The 23,264-nt window shown below is 36.3% G+C and overlaps 1 protein-coding gene and 1 long non-coding RNA gene across 2 annotated transcripts; both read left to right on the plus strand.

The window, feature by feature from the left end:
- Positions 1-2,259: 2,259 nt before the first annotated feature.
- Positions 2,260-10,281, plus strand: LOC132152796 (zinc finger CCCH domain-containing protein 15-like). The gene is made up of 10 exons (XM_059561694.1): positions 2,260-2,454; positions 3,075-3,176; positions 3,259-3,370; positions 4,070-4,222; positions 4,429-4,520; positions 4,593-4,778; positions 4,872-5,018; positions 5,790-5,900; positions 6,077-6,209; positions 9,269-10,281. The coding sequence occupies exons 1-10, from the start codon at positions 2,380-2,382 to the stop codon at positions 9,454-9,456; spliced, it is 1,299 nt and encodes a 432-aa protein (XP_059417677.1). The 5' UTR covers positions 2,260-2,379; the 3' UTR covers positions 9,457-10,281.
- A 2,436-nt stretch (positions 10,282-12,717) lies between these two features.
- LOC132152798 (uncharacterized) lies at positions 12,718-19,530 on the plus strand. The gene is made up of 3 exons (XR_009436581.1): positions 12,718-13,100; positions 13,973-15,318; positions 19,495-19,530. It is a non-coding gene; the product is annotated as an uncharacterized LOC132152798 (long non-coding RNA).
- The last annotated feature ends 3,734 nt before the right edge of the window (positions 19,531-23,264 follow it).

A 23,264-nucleotide genomic window follows, 5' to 3' on the forward strand; every position in this document is an offset into this window, starting at 1 on the left:
ATACCAATTTCTGTAATTTTATAAAGATATTAGTTTAGACATTACTGTGTTGTTATTTTCCCCAAAACAATTATGCCACCTTAACAAATAAATAAACAAATAAATAAATTATAATAATCTGGCTTTTGTTAGGTAAAGAGATTATAAAATAGTAAAATAGTAATATAAGTTATTTAGAAAGGACAGGTGAACATTTTGATGAGAAAAATTTAAATTAAAATGAAAAAAAACACAACACTTCAAAATTAAAGATGGTGATTACAGTAGGATGCTGTCTGTGTAAAATTAAAACTATGTACCAAAATATTAACAACAGAACAACAAAAAAAGTTTTTATACACTATAAAAATGTAAAAAAAAAATTCTAACTATATAACAAATGACAACATTCCAGAAAAAAAAAAACATTACATTTAACCACCACTTAATACAATGGTTGAGCAGATTTTTTTCTGTAGCTGTGATTTCCATTGTTATTCAAGTAAGTTTTCATCTCACCTCTCCCTTTTGGTTTTTCATAGAGAGGAGTGTGGCAACAGACCACCATCATCTGCTGAATCGGCAGAATAATAATGTAATGCAAACGGTGCGACAGTCTGTACAGTATGAGGTGCTCAGCACAAGACTTCTGGTTTGATTAAACTGTGTTGGACTGTGGACTGCAAAAAAAATATAAAAAAAGAAATCATTAACATAATTAACAAATCTAAAAAAGGAAGCAAAAAAAGCTCAGTGGTCAGACAGACATAAGATTCAATAGAAAAGTGTTTTATATAAGACTTTTCTCTTCAAGCACCTCTCCGCAAGGCTCAAATACTAAAGTCTGTTTGAATGTCTGAATTTTTTTTTTTTACTATCAGGCTCAGCTACTTATTCTTCTAAAGCACCTGAGGCCAAGTTGACTAATAGAAGACTCATCAGCTCTTCTCTCTATTTCTTTAGACAGGAGGATCTGATATGCAAGGAGAAAGTGCAGTCGCTTGTACAGATGCTTTTACACCACGGTGTCCATTTGTGATTAGACACTATTCATCACACAGACAGGGGAACACATCTGGTGTGATGTTGATAAATCAAATCAGCTTCTAATGATAACGCTGGAGGGGCTTTCCTCTTCATTCATAGGTCTGCTTATCATCTAGTTAATCTCACAGAAACCTCTCTCCATCCCATAAATGACATTACTTTTAATCATACATGTTGCATGCAAGCATCCCGCTCAGGTCAGTGATTTGGATGCCCACATAAATGTGGAAATGCTAAGTTTCTTAAAGCTCAGCATGTTTAAATTAGATCTCGGTTTTTATATTCTTCTGCAAAATACAAATAAAAAGGGGTGGGGGGGGACTACTGATCATTTTTGTAGTTGTAAATGATACAAATATTTTTTGAAGTATTCTTTACAAGAAAATACTACTTCAGTTTCTCTGTTTAAAAATGTCATGTTTCATTTAATGTGCTACTTGCCATTTCTTTCTTATTGTGAAAACTGACCAATTTTTTTCCCCCTGTATAATAGATTTTATACTGGTTACTACATTATTAAAAAAATATTTTAAAAAAAGTTTTAAATAAAACAATGATACTGAACTGTGTTTTACAAGAAAATACTAATTCAGTTTTTCTACTTCAAAATTTTACCTTTAACTTAAAAACGTTTTTGTAATTAATATTGAAATCTATTAGAAAATTTCAGAATAAAAATATTCTTTTTCTATACCAAATTTTAGAGTGTACTGTAAATTTTAATAGTGCTGAAACTGTATTGCCGTATATCAAATTCAGTCTACAACAATACATTTAAAACACTTTTTGCAACAAATCTAAAAATATTGTTGTTAATATTTCGGTCATTAGGCCTACTATGATACGGATCATAAAAAAGTAAAATAAAATAAATAAATAAAAAATCATCAACATGAGGAGTCATGTTTTTTCAAAAAAGTAATGGAAACAGAAACCCATGGCTTATTCAGGTTTTTTTTTTGTTTGTTTTTAAATCTTTTTTTTTTTTTTTTTTTTTGTAAATCAAATATAAAATAAAAATAATTACCATCCGTCAAACATTATTACCCTCACATACAAAAATACTTGAAAGCTGATCAAGGCCATGACCAGATCTTTATGTCAATAGATGAAATCTAGTTTGTCATTGGAAGAAGTTAACTACTCGGACAGTAATGGTCCACAGTTCATAGAAAACATTTCATCAGCAGTGCGCTAGATGGCGTTGTTGTACCACGTGCGCTCACATCATGCGCGCCCGGATCTTCCAGAATGCATCGCGGCTGCTAGTGCGGTTAGCACTGACCTGTGAACATTCGGCGTTTTACACAAGGCGTCAGGTCTTCTTAAGTTTTATAATTTGCCTTGAGCGATATGCCTCCGAAAAAGCCAGTTCAAGCTGCAGGCAATAAGAAAACCCAAGAGAAGAAAAAAGAGAAGATCATTGAGGTGAGATTTGCGGCGTTTTAGCGCTCATGCAGCACGTTGAACACTGGGCCTTGTGCTCTCATTCACTCACTTGCGCATTTTAGAAGCTCCTAATGACATATAAAGCCTAAAATGAATGGAATAACATGAATAAGCAGTCATATATTCATTTAATATGGTTATACTAAACTGTCAGACTGTTATTGCTAATGTAGTGGTGAATAAATTTGAAATGATGGCGTGAAATGAGCCAAAGTCTAGTGCTAGTCTGCCACATTCAGGTTGTGTCTTAAAACGTAGTAAGCTGTACATCTAGACATTAATTTTAGCTATTTTTGGGGTCGTTTGAACGTTTGATTTGAATGTGCTAAGATGGTTAACAGTTTGAATGCTCAGTAGCCACAGCCTTAGTCATCTGGCAATTATTATTATTTTTAATCTACGTTATGTGTTATTAGACACACTTTTGAGTGCATGTGCATTTGTGCTGTGTATGTATATTCATCATGTAGATATAGAACAATCGGATTGCTTGAAACAATATGGCTTTTAATGTTAGCCTTATTTTGTAAGCATCACTTGCTGTTCTGATTATTTAATCTGATTATCTGTTTACCGTGAATTTGAATTGTTTCTGGCAGGATAAAACATTTGGACTGAAAAATAAAAAGGGAGCTAAACAACAGAAGTTTATCAAAGCTGTCACACAGCAGGTCAAGTATGGACAGCAGAATCCACGGCAGGTAAGGATTATTATATTTTTATCTGATGTTTAAATTCCCAAACCAGTGCTCCAAAAGTCAGCATGTTTTTTTTTATTTGCAGGTTGCTGCTGCTGAAGCTGAAAAGAACAAAAAGAAGGACGACAAGAAGAAGGAGTTGAATGAGTTGAACGAGCTCTTTAAGCCAGTGGTGGCAGCTCAGAAAGTCAGCAAAGGTAACTGGTCCATCAAATGACGGACAAAACTTTAGTTGAAACATTTCTCTGAATCTTGCACCTTAAAGGGATACTCCACACCAAGATGGACTTTGATCGTCTTCGGAACACAATTTAAGATATTTTTGGTGAAAACCAAGAGGCTTGTGACTGTCCTATCGACTGCCAAGTAAATAACACTGTCAAGGTCCAGAAAAGTATGAAAAGCATCTTCAGAATAGTCCATCTGCCATCAGTGGATAAACCGTAACAATATGAAGCGACGAGAATACTGTTTGTATGAGAAGAAAACGATAACGACTTTATCATCACCATGGTGCCATTTTGTAAAACACTTGCTGAACGCAAACTGCGTACGCTCTTCCCGTGTCAGAAGCAATAATACAGCAATAATCAGACATTTTGATCTCAAACCGATTAATTAGAAATTATTGCTCCATCACCTCCAGATCTATATTGTTAAACCACCGCTAGTTAAGCAGTAAATTGCGGGATTGCTGTATGGGAAACGCACCCAAGTGCAACTGAAAATTTAACGGCCTAGTGTATGTTTAACTTTTGTCCTAGCTTGGTTTTGTGGCTTTGTGATGAGTAAGACTGTTCTGCTTTGGAATGATCAATGCCCATCAGAAGATTTTGTTTTTCTGTTCTATTCTTTGATCATCTTCATGATTTTTCTCTTATTCTGTTTCATTTCAGGTGTTGATCCCAAGTCTGTGCTGTGTGCTTTCTTTAAGCAAGGCCAGTGTACCAAAGGTGATAAGTGTAAGTTCTCTCATGACCTCACCTTAGAGAGGAAATGTGAGAAAAGAAGCTTGTATGTGGATGGCAGAGATGAAGATCTGGAGAAAGGTGAGTTATACATGTTTAGCATGATATATTATGTACATTAAAACATTTGAAAACAATGTATCATAAGGTTTCCTTTGGATTTTGGAATTAACATTATTGGAACAATTGCTTTTGTTTTTGTTTGTTGGACTTAATGTCAAAGATTTAAATGTTTTGGTTTCCTTTATGTAATTATTTGAATTTGTTTGATTTTTTGGTAATTGCAGACACCATGGACAATTGGGATGAAAAGAAACTTGAGGAGGTGGTGAACAAGAAACATGGCGAGGCTGAAAAGAAGAAAGCAAAGACCCAGATTGTATGTTCTGGCAGGTTACACTCTTTGTATTATTTGTAATCATAGAAGTTAATAATTAATCTTTATTTTAAGGTGTGCAAGTATTTCCTTGATGCTATTGAAAACAACAAATATGGCTGGTTCTGGGCTTGTCCTGGTGGAGGAGACAACTGTATGTACCGTCACGCTCTTCCTGTGGGCTTCGTTCTGAAGAAAGACAAAAAGAAAGAAGAGAAGAGTGAGGAGGAAATCTCGCTGGAGGATTTGATCGAGACTGAGGTGAGAAGGGTGTTGCAGAACATTATTGTGAAGTAACACTGTCATCATTCATCTGTCAGAATTGTTGAAATTATTATCTGTTCATTATTGTAGCGGTGTGCTCTGGGAGCAAATGTCACCCGAATTACTCTGGAAACATTCTTGGCCTGGAAGAAAAGGAAAAAGCAAGAGAAACTGGCTAAAGCAGAGCAGGACATGGAGAGAAAGAAAGCTGACTTCAAAGCTGGCAGAGCATTTGGGGTGAGTGAAAATCATGACACTGATAAAAGATGTTAAAAAGATGACTTAATCTGAAAATTTATTGTGCATTAAAATAGTTTTTATTTTTTGCTCTGAATGAAATGTGTACCGTATTTTCCGCAATAAAAGGCGCACTTAAAAGCCTTTTATTTTCTCATTCTTATATATGGATCAAGGCACTCAATTTGTCTTTATCTGACTGTTTTGTTGACATTTCCTTTAGCACAGCTCCATCTAGTGGATGAATAACGCAAACCCAGTCAAACGTTTGACTGCAGTATCTTCTATTCTATGCGCCTTATAATCCAGTGCGCCCTATATATGAAAACAGCTCTAAAATAGTCCATTCATTGAAAGTGCGCCTTATAATCTGGTGTGCCTTATAGTTAGGAAAATAGGGTATTTTGATGGTGATGCTGTGGTTTGACTGGAGGGTGGCAGTATAGCTTGTTACTTAAAACTCACCTGTTTAGCTGTGCATTTATTGAATGAGCACTGTGCAATGTCCGAACTGATTGCACTATATTTTCACTTTTTTTTTAATGTAAAATCATTTTCTAACTGTTTTAAATTCATTTTAAATAAGTACATTTTTTAATTTTAAAAGTTTTAAAATTGCTTGTTTTATTCTTCATTATTATTTTACTTTCTTTTATGTAAAGCACTTTGAATTACCATGTGTACGAAATGTGCTATATAAATAAACTTGCCTTGCCTAGACTCTTTCATGCCGTCATCTGTTGTGTGACATCATGGTTTCATGTCCTCCAGGTCAGTGGAAGGGAAGTGTTTGAGTTCAGACCTGAGCTTGTTGACGATGACGATGAGGAGGCTGATGATACTAAATATTCTGATGATGATGACTCTGAGGTTTCTAATGAGGTGAGAGAGAAAAAAAATTTATTAACAGACTGCAACACCACCCCATATAAGTTATGAAATTTTAGATAAAAACAATGGACTTAACTTTGTCTTGTGATGTTTAATATTGTTTAATATTTTTAATATTGTGTTGCATTGCAAGTCGTTTAGCATTGTTAACATAATTGTCTTTCCAGATGGAGAACACAGAGGAGGTTCAGGACATTGACATTGCTAGATTTATCCCTAAAGAGGTGGATTATGCAGGTATAACGGTGGCTTCGGCTGACAGGTTCACTGCCAAAGCTCCTACAACAAATGACACGGATGGTGAGATGCTTCTAAATATCTTCTCTCATGTGATGTTTTATTTCCTATGCTGATTTGAGAACATATGCATATGTTGTAGTGTTGGGCGATATGGTAATTTTTCAGATCAGATCGATGATACACAATATTATCGTGCATGGGGTGGAGCAAGAGAGAGACTGTTCTTGTAATAGCATAACTATTTGGTGTTTTAAACCGTGCAGGAGCGCGAGAGAGAGCCTATGGAATTACCAATAATCTAAAAAATATACTTACAAACATACTTAACATTAAATATAAAAATACTGTAATTAAAACCGCTAGTTCATATATTGTTGGGCGCAACTGTCATATCGCGCGTCCTATGACAGATCTGCCGCATCTGCGCATGGAAATTATCAGCCTAAATGTTCTGAAATCAATAGTAGATTTAATTTAAAGTCCAACAGCTGAACACTAATATTGGACATAAACACGTTAAATATAAAGTGTTGAAAATAGAGGTCGACCGATTTATTGGTTTTACTGATTAAATCGGCACCGATAGTTGATTGCTGGAACAATCGGTTATCGGCAAAAATCCATGCTGATAGTTTTCCGCATTTCGTCCTTTGCTGGAGCGGCTGATAGTATCCCGGGTTGAGTCCGCTGCTGGAGTGGCTGAGAAGGCTCTGTTTTCATTATACAGTGCGAGAGCGGCCTCTAGTGGCTGAAATCACTGACAGCACGTGCTGTTTGTTCAGACACGTGATGCTGCACGCTGAACAGAGCGATTTTCCGACAGAACAGTTGTTAATGTACATAACATTTGTATATTGAGCATTTCCATCGAAACATTTGTCTTTCTGTGGCTCTAATAAAGTCTGTATGTTTCATTTATAGAGCTATAATATAGATCGCTCTTTCCGTTTGCTCCGTTTTTTTAAACACTGAACTTCAAACTTATCTTTGCCTCATTGTTCATTCTTGAAGTCTACTTGTGTCCGTTTGATGAATAAATAAACTGTTTTAGAGCATTGCTCGAGTTGAACGCAATGCATCCAGAGTGTGTGTGATAACGGTGAGTTCTCCTAGACTCAGCAGCTGCTCTTTTATATTGATTTAGACAATCAAGTGCTCAATAATGGAAGCCGTTAAAGTGCGAGAGTAAACATTGTGCTGGTATAATTGCAGGGCCCTATGTTTTCTACGATGCATAAAAGGCGGACGGAGTAGTGGAATCAATTCATAAAAAGGCAATTCACATTTTAGCGCGCGTGATGCTTGCTGTGATTTCAGCGTCTGCCGTCTCACTAAATGAGGACTAAAACACATGAAGAACATCTCCAGAACTGCTCTGAGAGTCACTTCATGAGCATTTGACCATTTGATTTGAGAAAAAGCATCATATGACATGCACAGAATTGTAAAGGTATTCATTTATTTTGGAACCTGTCGTAATAAAAGTCCGGTTTTGAAGTCTATTGTTGAGTAGAATGTACATAGCCTACTACTACTACTGAAATGAAAAAAAAAAACATAATTTTTTAAGGAATAATCACACATTTCTTCCATGTTTTTATTTTAATAGTAAATCCCCTTTGTTTGCCAAAAAAAGTTTGATTAATTTAAGTAATTAAAATACAAATAAAACTGTTTCATGCCTTGATTTGATAACGATAAAAATTTAAATACACAGAATTTTTGAGGGGGAAAATCATTAGGCTTCTTTAAGAAAAGTTGCTTTATGCGTTAAAATAATTAGACATGCTAAAACTGAATTTGGTAACAATAAAAAAATATGGTGAGAAAAAATAAAACATTTCATAGGGCCCTAATCATGTAATTTTTGTTAAACTTTTATTCAATTGATTTGAAAATGTATAAGTATCATGATTTTATTTAATTAGACTTACTTTATGATTAATAAACTTTTTTAATTTTTAATTTAAATATAAAAAAGGAATGGAGTAAAATTAAAATGGAAAAAACTGAATCCAGAATATTTAAATAACAGAATTTGGCAATAAATAAAATGGAATATAGGAAAAAAATAAACCGATTTCATAGGGCCCTAATATAGTGTAGTAATTTCAACATTTACTATTATTACTACTACTAATACTATGGTTCAGTACGTTTTTTTTTTTTTTTATTATTATTATTTTTTTTTGGTAAATAAAGCACTATTTTAGTTATTAGTTAGCTTTTTTTGTAAATAAAGCACAATTTTCTACCTCTAGTTGAAAACAGGTAAGTTCATATATTTTGAGTAAAGTTGAATTGAACTGATGCATCAGTTATACAGCGCTCCGGACCGCGCCTCATGACGAGACCAACGCACCGCCACAGAAACAAGAATGAGATGAATTATAACATAACTGTGGCATTAAACTCAGTGAGGGCTCTTTAAAATAGTGCACATATATAGGCCGTTCAGATTTCTTGTTAAAGTGCAATGAAATACCTTATATCTGCAGACGATGTACGTCTGTTTGTGGATGGAGACTTCTTCACCGGCTACAGGCTCTAATCCTGCTGATCTGAAGTGAAATAGCTGGGCAGTTTGATAGCGGAATTATAATAGGCCGCCTCATAACCTGCGGGGCGGGTAAAGAAATTTTACCTTAATAGTGGGGCGGGCCAAATAATAAAAAAAAAAAAGCGTGACTCGCATGTTGGAAAAAAACCAGACCCCCGGGTCACTAATCAGTGTCGATGTATTTTTGCATTTTAATAGGCAAGCAGTGAGGTGTAGAATGACAAAACAAAAAGAGACATGACATATCGTCTAACTAGTTGTATTTAGGTTCAAAAGTTAAACATGTTTTTGTTGTTAATTCAATATTAGCGTTTACCATTCAACTGTTACTATTTATTTACAATTTTAATTTTCCTTTTTTAGTCTCCCAATTAACTTTCAGATCACAATTTCAGAACCACTCCTTTATAGTAGTCTGCTTTAAAGTGCTTAAATCTTCATCACCTCTTTGTCTTAAATGAGTATAATAACTCTCAATCAGGCAACAGTTATCCATAAATGTCGTTCTGATACTTCCTGCTTCCTTCTGACATCACTGACCTCGGTTTTGTCTCTGCAGACAATAAATTGAGTGAGGCGTCAGGCGGAGCTGTAGAGAATGGAGAGCTTGGCCAGGACCAGACGCTGGAGGATGGAGAAACCAATGAGGTGGAGTCAGAGGCGGTGCCAGTAGATGAGAACCTCTTCACCGGGGAGGATCTAGACGAACTAGAGGAGGAACTCAACACACTGGACCTGGACGAGTGAAGACTGGGACTGTGCATCATTCATGAACTACACATGGCTTGATGTGAAAGACAAACTACCACCAGAATTGCCATGTCAGAAACCGCTCTGCCTGCAACATGCACCCTCATCACTTGATGTCCTGGGATGCTACAGGAGAGAGTGGATGTGGCTCTTGTTCTCTCTCTGATGTATTTTTTTTTTTTTGCCCTATTTCCATTTTTTTAAATTGCAGTCTACCCCAAAAGCACAGTCAGGTGAGGGTTTGGTTCTTCAGCAGGAACATACTCCAAAATTTATTTATGAGGCTGTTGATGATTTGATATTTCTGCATTCTCATTTGAAAGATTTGATTAAATCATTTTTGTAAGGACGTGCATATGAATTAATCCAACATAAATCCTCTTAAGACATTCAAGCACTATTGGAATCTGGTTTCCTCTTCTCTGCTGTTGAAATGTTACTTTAATGAAAACAAAGGTTCAGTTGATCAGTATCATCTCAGTTTTTAACTTGTAACCAACTGCATGCCTGGTTCAGGATCAGAATGTAAAGGTGAACGAGTGTGATGCTGACATTCAAGTGTTCAATAATCAGTTGATCAGATTGAGGTGTTGAATGTGAAGTCTCTCTGATGCAGATGTGGCGTCTAACCCTTACAGAAGGAGATTTGGATGACATTACTATTCAGATTTGGTTTTTGAGGTGGTTTCAGGAAGTGTAAGACTGAAATATGAGCTTGTGAGATGAACTAGTAATGTGTCTGTCCTTTTGTATTCAATTATTTTAAACTGCCCTCCTACCAACACACACACAAGTAATTGTAAATAAAAGGATATCAGATAATGGCTTTGAAGTTTGAATGTTTAATTGTAATTCTTGATTGAGTGTAGGTTTATTTAAAGGGGTCATATGCTTTTTTTTTTTTAAGATAATTTTGTGTATGTGGTGTAACAATGTTGATATGCTTTGATGTTCAAAAAACACTATTTTTCCAAATAATGTACATTATTGTAGGTCCTCTATGCCCCGCCTCTCTCAAACAGTCGTTTTCTACAAAGTCCCTCCTTCCGACAAGCACAGTCTGCTCTGATTGGCCAACTGACCCAGTGCATTGTGATTGGCTGAACACCGCAAGCACTCATCAGAAATGTAACGCCCCTTTCCATAAATGCAGCAGCTTCTTTCAAAATAATGTAAAGACAGTTAATAATTTCCTTAGTTTTACCATCAGTTCAAGCCCGAGAGAACAGTGGTGTGACCGACACTGATGAAGCTTGTATGTGTTTGCAGTACATAAAGTTCTTAAAGAAAAGAATCTTAAAGATTCCTAAATGCATCTACATTCGGAAAGGCCAATAAAGTGCTTTCGCCTAGATACACACAGCATCTCCCAGACACGGCTGCTTCAATACTAATTGTGGTTACTGAAACGACGCCACCTTTGTGTGAACATTTGGGCAGCATTACACAAATATTTCCACATAGTGATCTAGACATGTGGGGCGTGTTTGAACAAAACGTTTTAGAGGGGCGTGGCAGAGTCTTAACTTTTATAAAGAATATCTCTTTGGATTTGAGACTTTAGTTTTTGCAACTTTACAGATCTTCTTCATGCACCAAAGAGCTTATAACGCTCCAAAGAGAAAGGAAAAAATGAAATTGCATCATATGACCCCTTTAAGCTTGAGTAGAAATCTGCCATCTGAAGAATGTTCAGATGAAAGTGTACACACTTAGTCTGGACTAGATGTGGACTTCAGTGTCCTATATCAGATAATGACTTCAGGGCCGTAGCTGGGGTTTGCAGGGTGTATCTGTGGGCCCTGTTTGAAATGGTGTTAATTGTACAAGTAAATGGAACAAACATAAAATTTTTTCAAGTTTTTTCAAGTTTGTAGGTGTTCATGTACAGAGACTGAACAAATGTAAAATAGTATTGCATAGTCTTCACTGTATACATTTAAATATTATTGTTATAACTACAGAAGTTATTCAGTCAAGAGCAGTGTGAATTTTCCTTTTCTTTTTTTTTTGAACAGAGTATGAACAGAGTTACATGCTGGTAAGAACAAAGCCGGAAGGCAAGCCTGCAACCTTTAGCCAAAAGGCATAACGGCTGAAGCTTAAAGTTAGAAGGGATACAGCTTTGCCCCAGTTGTCTTGCTTCTAGCAGCCTTTGGCGGTATCATACAGTACAGACCAAAAGTTTGGACACGCCTTTTCATTCAAAGAGTTTTCTTTATTTTCATGACTATGAAAATTGTAGATTCACACTGAAGGCATCAAAACTATGAATTAACACATGTGGAATTATATATGGAATTATATACATAACAAAAAAGTGTGAAACAACTGAAAATATGTCATATTCTAGGTTCTTCAAAGTAGCCACCTTTTGCTTTGATTACTGCTTTGCACACTCTTGGCATTCTCTTGATGAGCTTCAAGAGGTAGTCACCTGAAATGCTCTTCCAACAGTCTTGAAGGAGTTCCCCGAGAGATGCTTAGCACTTGTTGGCCCTTTTGCCTTCTGTCTGCGGTCCAGCTCACCCCTAAACCATCTCGATTGGGTTCAGGTCCGGTGACTGTGGAGGAAAGGTCATCTGGCGCAGCACCCCATCACTCTCCTTCTTGGTCAAATAGCCCTTGATGCCTTCAGTGTGACTCTACAATTTTCATAGTCATGAAAATAAAGAAAACTCTTTGAATGAGAAGGTGTGTCCAAACTTTTGGTCTGTACTGTATATATGCAGGTAGTGAGACCACAGCCCATCTGGGTAAGGGGCCTCACTTGATTCAAGTTTAGCCATTATGCTTTTTCCAATGGTAAGTTGTCCCAATAATAAGACAAATCTTTTGTAATAATGTGCAGTTAAATGTCTTCGTTCCAAACTCTGGATTAGGATTGGAGCTGAATTTTGCAGGACAGTAGATCACCAGAAGCAGGGTTGGGCACCGCAGTTCTTCACAGTTATTTCTGAAAATTAGGTAACTCAAAATAGTTATTGTATTTAGTAGAAAACAAGAATTTCATAATGTCAGAGTTTCTTTTTTTTTTTTTAGTGGATTAAGATTTATCTCATGACTGGCCTACAGGCTGTATAGTAAATTTCATTTTTTGTAAACGTGTGTGTGTGTGCACTGGTATTCAAATGTTATGGGGACCAAATATCCCTACCAGCATAGTAATACCAGTAAATGAAGTGTTTTGAAAATCTAAAAATGCAGAAGGGTAGGTTTAGAGGCAAGGGGACAGTTCGTACAGTTAAAAAAAAAATTACAATTAAGCCTATGGAATGTTCCCATAATGATAGGAATATCAGCATGTGTGTTCATTAATTCAATCAATTAATGGTCAATTTTAATCTAAGTCCATAAATAGTACTATTTAAAAATTTGAGGTCAGTAATAGATAGCAGCACAACAGTACTGGAGCAATGGCTGCTGAACATTTTTTTTTTTTTGATCAAATAAATGTCTTCGTAAGCATAAGAGACCTCAGTCAGAAACATTAAAAAAAATCCTATTGACCCCTAACCTTTGAACGCTATATAAACAGTCTAGTCATGTCTAAAAGTGTCTTTCTAAGTCTCTCATAGATTGCTGCTCACGGGTGTTAGTCCATAACATCAGTAAGGTAACATTAGGTAAGTTGACAACAAGTATGTAATGCTCTAAATTCTGATGATAAATGTTTCATTTCAAGGTTTCATTCAGAGCTGTATAAGTGAATATCTTTTAATGGATCTGAGCTAACATAAACTTTAATTATTAACTTACATCAACAAAAATAATACATACTGCAACAAATGTGTTGCTTATGGTTAGTCAATGCATTCACCAATGTTAACTAATAGGAACTTATTGTGAAATGTTTCATTTGACAGTGTATTCATAACTGGTAGGTCTTTACCCTGAAAAGGTTGCAGGTTGATATTGTGTTCAAAACTGAGTGTGCCAGTTTGTGAGTTGAAAGCAGATCACTTGTAAAACTGGCCTTCAGGAAATCAAGCTCACAGATATGAAGGGATACTTCAAAATTACAACTCTGGCATCATTTACTCACCGCCATGTCATTCCAAACCTGTATGACACAATTTCTTCTGCAGGACACAAAGAAGATTTTTAGAAAAAACTGTGTTATTTTTTTCGTAACAGTCAGTGGTAAAAAAATAGGTCTTGATGCATAAGAATTATTAATCAAAGATAAAAATAATCAGACTTTAGAAATGAAACTCAGGAAAAAAGACAACTTGAAATGTATATTTTTATTATTTTTTCACTCCATGCTCTGGAAACCCACAACACAGGGTTGGTTTTGAGCTTCTGATGTTGTTTAGATATTTTTCATGCTGTGATTTATATATATTTTTTTATTTAGATTTAAATCTAAAACAAGTTTAGTTTTTAATTTTTATCTTCACTGCTCTAATCACTATTATTTATGTTACCATGTGCCATGTACCAATTTTCTTTTGTGTTGCATGAAGATTCGTGCAGGTAATTCTGATGTTGTTCTGTGATCTTCTGCCAGGAACATCAGGTCAATCTGCTGCTGTCCAGAATCAGGTGGTTTGTCTTCGTCTGGCATCTCAGCTGAGACCTGTCCACTATGAGTGACCCTTCCAGTAGTTGTGAAGTACCAGTGGTGTAGCTCTCAGCATCACCGATGCACACAAGCCCTCACAGCACGTCAAGCTGCAAACCGTGTGAGGGTCCCTAACCTACCCTACTCAACCGTTTAAGACAACCGCATGTCAACCAGCCACTTAAAACATCCTAACAACCTCATTAGCGACGCATGAAAAACCAAACCGAGGAGTCCAGCAACCACAACGCAACACAAACAACCGTTCAGAAAACCTCGGGAAACACAAATCACCAAAAACATCCCGACAACCACATAGCAAAGCACTAAAAGCCTGTTAGAACAACAGAGGACCACAAATCAACGCACTGACAGTCACCAAAACATCTGAACAAACACGCAGAAATGTGCTAAAAACTTACTCTACAAATGATGTACAATATTTACATACATAGGTCCCGCTGTGTGACGCTCCATGTGACGCTGTGATGACTCAGTGTCTGGGCTTCTTTCTTCGGGGTTCCTCGGGCAGAGGCTCTTCACTGATGTCCACGTGGATTCGTGGAGCGAAGCGTCTGCTGGTGGTGAAGCTCTCTGTGACGAGGACGTGTCCATCTGGCTGTTCTGTCTCCAGCAGTGAAGGGCAGTTGAGTGTCTCCCACAGACGCTGCTTGATCTTCAGCCCCAGCTCAAGGCTGTAGCGGCGCTGTCGACCACAGCGTGTCTCCATCATGGGCTCCACAGAGCGATAAATGTCCTGGTAGCTCTGTACGCTGCAGCCGTGGATGGAGATGGGCTCTTCCTGCTGACACAGAGACACTGGACACACATCCACTGAAGAGACTGAGGCTGCTGGACGGATGTCAGGAAGGACAGCAGCGTTCTTCAGATAGCGCTCTTCTAACCTGTTGGGTCTGTGAGTTTTGGCAGAGATGCAGCTGTAGGTGTGATCTAACCTGATAACAGCTGTCTGTTGTGAAAGCTCACAGGCCTCTTGAATGGAAGAGACGCCCTCCACCGAGAATCCCCTCAGGTGTGTGGGAAGAGCCCTGCTTCCTCTGGGGCGACGCTGCTCCATGAAGATGCCTAGAGAAACACTTCACAAATTACACAAACTGATGGAACTCACCAAACTGTAGAGTTGAAGACTTGTAGCGTGTGATCAGGCTTCAAAGTTTCAGGGACAATTGTGTTGATTTCAAATATCAACTCAATTTCAAATATCAACTAAAGCTGCTGTTACTGACATAGAATGTTGAGGCTCATTTAAATGTAAACAATACTTACAAGCAGTAAGTCAATTAGAGCAGCTTGAGGTCTGTTACACTTACTATATGCTGCTCTATTACCATTATCATCTTCAATTACAGTTCATTTATAAACACACACACACACACATACACACACACACACACATATATATATATATATATATATATATATACAGTACAGACCAAAAGTTTGGACACACCTTCTCATTCAAAGAGTTTTCTTTATTTTCATGACTATGAAAATTGTAGAGTCACAATGAAGGCATCAAGGGCTATTTGACCAAGAAGGAGAGTGATGGGGTGCTGTGCCAGATGACCTGGCCTCCACAGTCACCGGACCTGAACCCAATCGAGATGGTTTAAGGGTGAGCTTGACCGCAGACAGAAGGCAAAAGGGCCAACAAGTGCTAAGCATCTCTCGGGGAACTCCTTCAAGACTGTTGGAAGACCATTTCAGGTGACTACCTCTTGAAGCTCATCAAGAGAATGACAAGAGTGTGCAAAGCAGTAATAAAAAGCAAAAGGTGGCTACTTTGAAGAACCTAGAATATGACATATTTTCAGTTGTTTCACACTTTTTTGTTATGTATATAATTCCATATATAATTCCACATGTGTTAAAACCAAATGATTATTTTGGTCTAAATGAGTCTACTCCACCAAACTACTGTTATAAGCATGAGCCCCGTCAGACTGGTCGTGGCGGAGGTGTTGCAACAATATATAGTGATATTCTCAATGTTACCCAGAAAACAGGATACAGGTTTAACTCTTTTGAAATACTTCTGCTAAATGTTACACTGTCAGACATGCAAAAGAAATCTAATGTATCTCTTGCTCTGGCTACTGTGTATAGACCACCAGGGCCGTATACAGAATTCCTAAAAGAATTTGCAGATTTCCTCTCAGACCTTCTAGTTACAGTTGATAAGGCGCTAATCATGGGAGATTTTAATATTCACGTTGATAATGCAAATGATACATTAGGACTTGCGTTTACTGACCTAATAAACTCCTTTGGAGTCAAGCAAAATGTCACCGGGCCCACTCATCGTTTTAATCATACACTAGATCTAATTGTATCGCATGGAATCGATCTTACTGCTATAGATATTGTACCCCAAAGTGATGATATTACAGACCATTTCCTTGTATCGTGCATGCTGCGTATAACTGATATTAACTATATGTCTCAGCGTTACCGTCTGGGCAGAACTATTGTTCCAGCCACCAAAGACAGATTCGCAAATAGCCTGCCTGATCTATCTCAACTGCTATTTGTACCCAAAAATACACATGAATTAGACGAAATTACTGACAACATGGGCACTATTTTCTCTAATACATTAGAAGCTGTTGCCCCCATCAAATTGAAAAAGGTTAGAGAAAAACGTACTGTGCCATGGTATAACAGTAATACTCACTCTCTCAAGAAAGTAACTCGTAGTCTTGAACGCAAATGGAGAAAAACTAACTTGGACGTTTTTAAAATTGCATGGAAAAACAGTATGTCCAGCTATAGACAGGCTCTAAAAACTGCTAGGGCAGAGCATATCCACAAACTCATTGAAAATAACCAAAACAATCCAAGGTTTTTATTTAGCACAGTGGCTAAATGAACAAAATACCAGACGCCACCTGATTCAAATATTCCACCAACGTTAAATAGTAATGACTTTATGAATTTCTTCACTGATAAAATAGATAACATTAGAAATACAATAGCGAATGTAGATTCTACAGCGTCTAACACTTCAGTTTCATCCATCGCACCCAAAGATAAACTGCAGTGCTTTTCAACTATAGGACAAGAAGAGCTAAATAAACTTATCACTGTATCTAAACCAACAACATGTTTATTAGATCCTGTACCCACTAAATTACTAAAAGAGCTGTTACCTGTAGCCGAAGAACCGCTTCTCAATATCATTAACTCGTCGTTATCTTTAGGTCACGTCCCAAAACCATTCAAGCTGGCGGTTATTAAGCCTCTTATTAAGAAACAAAAACTAGATCCTAGTGTACTGGCAAATTATAGGCCTATTTCAAATCTTCCATTTATGTCTAAAATTTTAGAAAAAGTTGTGTCTGCTCAATTGAGCACCTTCCTGCATAAAAATGATCTGTATGAAGAATTTCAGTCAGGTTTTAGGCCCCACCATAGCACAGAAACTGCACTTGTTAAAATTACAAATGACCTGCTTCTTGCGTCAGATCAAGGCTGCATCTCATTTCTAGTCTTACTTGATCTTAGTGCTGCGTTCGACACCATAGATCATGACATACTCATAGATCGATTACAAAACTATACAGGTATTCAAGGGCAGGCTCTAAGATGGTTTAGATCCTACCTGTCCGATCGCTACCATTTTGTTTACTTAAATCGGGTGTCATCTCATTTATCATCAGTAAAATATGGAGTGCCACAAGGATCCGTCCTAGGTCCCCTTCTATTTTCAATATACATGTTGCCCCTTGGTAATATTATTAGAAAATACGGAATTAGCTTCCACTTTTATGCTGATGATACTCAACTATATATCTCAACGAGACCAGATGAAACTTCCCAATTATCTAAGCTAACAGAGTGTGTTAAAAATGTAAAAGATTGGATGACAAATAATTTTCTCCAATTAAATTCGGATAAGACAGAGATATTAATTATTGGACCAAAAAACACCACACAGAATCTTGTAGATTACAATCTGCAACTAGACGGATGTACCATTACTTCCTCTACTGTCAGAAATCTGGGTGTTATATTAGACAGCAATTTGTCTTTTGAAAATCATATTTCCAATGTTACAAAAACTGCATTCTTCCATCTTAGAAACATTGCCAAGCTACGAAACATGTTATCTGTTTCTGATGCAGAAAAGCTAGTTCATGCTTTCATGACCTCTAGACTGGACTATTGTAATGGACTTCTAGGTGGTTGTCCTGCTGCTTCAATAAACAAGCTACAGGTAGTCCAAAATGCAGCAGCTAGAGTCCTTACCAGGTCAAGAAAATATGATCATATTACCCCAATTTTACAGTCTCTGTACTGGCTACCTATTAAGTTCCGTATCAGTTACAAATTATCATTACTTACCTATAAGGCCCTAAATGGTTTAGCTCCTGCGTACCTAACTAGCCTTCTACCACGTTAAAACCCATCACGCACCCTAAGGTCACAAAACGCTGGACTTTTGGTAGTTCCTAGGATAGCAAAGTCCACTAAAGGAGGTAGAGCTTTTTCACATTTGGCTCCCAAACTCTGGAATAGCCTTCCTGATAATGTTTGGGGTTCAGACACACTCTCTCTGTTTAAATCTAGATTAAAAACGCATCTCTTTCGCCAAGCATTCGAATAATGTATCTCTTAAATTGTGAGTGTAGTTGCATCTGCATTTTTATTCTTTAGCTTGGGTTAAACTAATTTTACTTTGTTGGATCAGCAGCTATGCTAATGATGTCTCTATTTTGTTTCTATGTTTTGCCGTAACTAGGATTTACACAAGCTCCAGTCTGGATCCAGAACACCTGAGAAGAGATGATGCTGACCCTCAGAGGACCCCAGATGATCCTAACCTTGAATCAACAAACAGAACTAACAATTATTGCTACATGTGTGACTGCATCATATAATTACTATTAATTAATAATACTGATAGTTCATCATCTAGCTGACTACGTCTTGTATTATTATTATTTTTATTTTTCTAAAATCCTGTCAAACGTGCACAAACTACTAGCTACTACTAAATATTGTAGAAACATAATTTTCTGTAAAGTTGCTTTGTAACGATTTGTATTGTAAAAAGCGCTATACAAATAAACTTGAATTGAATTGAATTGAATTAATTCATAGTTTTGATGCCTTCAGTGTGAATCTACAATTTTCATAGTCATAAAAAAAATAAAGAAAACTCTTTGAATGAGAAGGTGTGTCCAAACTTTTGGTCTGTACTATATATATATATATATATATATATATATATATATATATATATATATATATATATATATATATATGTATGTATATATATATATATATATATATATATATATATATATGTATGTATAATTCATCATTCATGTAATTTGGCTATTTTTCATTCTTCTTAAAATTAAATCATCAAATAAGTATTTTCTTAATGCTACTGTAACCAGTAAATACTGACAGATTTTATTCCTGTGGGCTTTGTTCTAAAGAAGGAGGAGAAGAATTACAATATCTCACTGAAGGATTTGATAGAAAATTACTCCAAGTACTCTGGAAAAATTCTTGGTCTTGAAGAATAGGAAAAAAGGCGAGAGAAACTGGCTAGAGCAGAGCAGGACATGGACAGAAAGAAAGCTGTCTTCAAAGCTGACAGAGCACTTTGGGTGAGTGAAAATCATGACACTGATATTCATCCACTGTTTCACCTCTGTACTCACTTTTGACGGTGATGCTGTGGTTTGACCAGGGGGTGGCAGTAAAGATTGTGCTCTTTTATGCTCTGGTTGCTGTTGTTTTACTGTGTACTGGTTCTTCAAGACTCTTTTCATGCTGTCATCTGTTGTGTTAAATGACACTCATCTCATGGTTTCCTGTCCTCCAGGTCAGTGGAAGGGAAGTGTTTGAGTTCAAACCTGAGATCTACACACATCTACCATATTCTAATATTCTACCATTGTTTTTTGTTGTTTATCAACTTTAGAATATAAATGAATATATATTTCAAAGCTTTGGTGTGGTTGTGAATAGGACATTTTTCAAGAGTGAGCATATTTGACCCTGCCATGACATACTTGAATGTCTTCTTCTGCTGCTGCTTCTTTTCAGACGTTGTTGTTAAAGACCTCTCTGACATCTTTATATAAAAAAAAAATTGTAAACTGAGTCTGAATTATCCATCCAATGCAACCCTTCCAGCCTCACACCAACAACAGCGAGTGTCTTATGTTGAAATAGTCTCCTAGTCAAGGTTGAGCATGACATGCTTTAATGGAATAATTGAATCTGATTGGTCAATAATGCTAACTATTGTGTTATAGTGGACTGTTTTTCTTTGCAGAATTTTTTAAATCACACATTAGGGATAATGTACAGTCATCCAGTCATTATCGCAGAACAAAGCCCAGTAGGCTCAGGCCCGGCTCCAGAATCAAGTCACTGAGGGTGACTTTCTATATATATTATTTATATATATAAATTTGTGTATTGCTGTGGCGCAAATAATCCTTCCTTTATAATCACTCGCGATATCACAAAATTATGTGATAATCAATTAAAGTCTCTACGCTGCACAATGTCTCTCTTATTTACATCGTGTCTAGTTATAATGAGATGATTCGTACTGAACAGAACACCTGAACAAAAACAGCAATTTAAACAGTGAGGCAATTCTATCTTACATTTATGCATTTATCCAAAGTGACTTACAGTGCATTCAAGATATACATTTTTTTTAACCAGTATGTGTGTTCCCTGGGAATAGAACCCACAACCTTTCGTGCTGCTAATGTGATGCTCTACCACTGAGCCACAGTTACACAGGTAACTTAAGGGGATGCTCCACCCCAGTTTGATCACTTAATGTTACCCCCATGTTGTTCCAAACCCACAAAAGCTTCATCTGTCTTCAGAACACAATTTAAGATATTTTGGATGAAAACCAGGAGGCTTGTGACTGTCCCATACACTGCCAAGTAAAATACACTGTCAAGGTTCAGAAAAGTATAAAAGACATTATAGTCCATCTGCCATCAGTGGTTCAATCTGATGAAGCGACAAAAAAAACCTTTTAAATGAAAATTAAATTAAAAATACCTTTTGTATGCAAAGAATATATATATATATAAATATATATATATATATATTTTTTTATTATTATTTTTTTTTCAACAATTTGTCTCCTCTGTGTCTCTCCGCGCCACTGTAGCGCCATTTTTGGAAAAACCTACTCTTCTGTGTCAGCCACACTGCATGGATGTGCTATTTTCGTTCATATCAAAGCGTTAATACACGTAGAAAACGTATCCTTGAGTTGTGGCTGACAGAATAGTGTACGCAGTTCAGCTGATGTTCTCCAAAATGTTGCTACAGTGATGTGGAGAGACACAGAGGAGATAATTTGTTGAATAAAGTCGTTATTTATTTTTTTCTACACATATAAAAAAAAAAAGTATTCTCTTCGCTTCATAAATTCAGATTGAACCACTGATGGCAGATGGACTATTCTGACAATGTCTTTTGCCACAGTGCTGAATTGTTATAATCTTCTTTAAGCGTAAAGAGCAACTGAATCTAAAGGGCTAGAAAAGAGAGATTTAATGGTTTCTGTTACATCAAGTTTTTCTGAGCTATTGAATATGCTGAGGAATTGAGACAAGTAATGAAGATTATTTACAAAGCAGTCTTTTGTGCTAGAAGTGATGGTTCAAACATATTTGTAACAAGGAGCTGAATGTGCAGCTTTAGCTATATGGACTATACACGAGACTAGATAATGATCTGCAGTATCACTCTGCTGCAGAATTTCAATGCCATTAACATCAATTCCATCTGACAGTATTAAATCTAAGATTACGACAATGAATAGGCCCTGACACGTGTTGTCTAACCCCAATGGAGTTCAGAATGTCTATAAATGCTGATCCCGATGCATCTTTTTCATTATCAACATGGATATTTTAATCACCAACAATTAAAACTTTACGTGCAGCCAGCACTAACTCGGATAGAAAATCAGCAAATTCTTTGATTGGGCTATGTCTGTTGCCCTGGTGGCCTATAGTAGCCAGAATAAACGTCACACAGCATTTATCATTAACACTTGTTTCTCTGGGTGTTATTTGAATCACTTCAACTCAATACTTCAAACAATTACACTTGAATCCAGAGCTCTGAGAAATACTGAAAATATTACTATAAATTGTAGAAACATCTCCCCGTTTCCCTTTTGGACATGGCTCATGTTTATAACGGTAATCTTGGGGGATAGACTCATTTAAAATAATGTATGGGTTTTATACAGGTTTCTGTCAAACAGAGCACATCTAGGTTATGATCTGTGATCATATCATTTACAAAAAGCACTTTTGTAGAAAGGGATTTAATATTCATTAAGCCAAGCTTTATAAAAGTATATTTTATAAGTATATTTTGTATATCTGTATTATATCTGTTTTTTATTTGTTGAACATCAATTAAATTGTTACACTCAAAGGTTTGCCCAAACTTGTTCAATTGTCTATAAAACCTATGTTATTCTGCGGGCAGCACTTCGATATCCATCCATTGAGTGACGACAGTCTGCCATGTATCTCATCACCACAGTAAGCAGGGAAGGGAACATACAACCTGCTATTGAATAAAAACAAATAATAACACTCATGTGGCTTTCTGATTTTCAAAAGTTCTATTTACAAAACATTTCATTTTCCAATAAATGCTGTTATTTTGAACTTTCTACTCCTCTGGAAAAAATAAATAAATAATCAAAATCCTCAAAAATATTCAACATTGTAAATTTAAATGTTTATCAAACACCTAATCAGCATATTCTAATGATTTTTCAAGGATCGTGCCACTGAAGATTGGAGTAATGACTGCTAAAATTCAGCTTTCAGTCACTGAAAAAAATTTAAACATTTTAAAAATATAATGTATTAGTTTAATACAGTTAATTTATACTATTATAGTATTTCAATAAATTATTGTTTTTTACTGTGTGGGTTATTATGGACGTGTGTTTCTGAAAATACAGACGATATAGACAAAGCCTTCTGTCAAATTAGATCATGTCTGTGTTCTGTTGGAACTAATCTTGTACTAATTGTCCTATAATAATCATTCTGCCTCTCTGCCATGTATCACATGGTCTCAAACCCCCATTTGACCACACACATGACTGGTCAACTCTAAAACAAAAGTGACTTAGTTCCCTAGAGAGTGAGAATTTCGTTTGTTTCAATCTGCAACTTTTATTTCCTCA

The sequence above is a fragment of the Carassius carassius genome, chromosome 11, assembly GCF_963082965.1.
Source record: "Carassius carassius chromosome 11, fCarCar2.1, whole genome shotgun sequence".
NCBI classification, from domain to species: Eukaryota; Metazoa; Chordata; class Actinopteri; order Cypriniformes; family Cyprinidae; genus Carassius; species Carassius carassius.

Bases quoted from the DNA above. Each gene is read 5' to 3' on its own strand.
- LOC132152796 (XM_059561694.1), top strand. From the start codon at position 2,380: ATGCCTCCGAAAAAGCCAGTTCAAGCTGCAGGCAATAAGAAAACCCAA. The intron at 2,455-3,074 runs GTGAGATTTGCG...TGTTTCTGGCAG, and splicing joins AAAAAGAGAAGATCATTGAG to GATAAAACATTTGGACTGAA. The intron at 4,521-4,592 runs GTATGTTCTGGC...CTTTATTTTAAG, and splicing joins AGAAAGCAAAGACCCAGATT to GTGTGCAAGTATTTCCTTGA.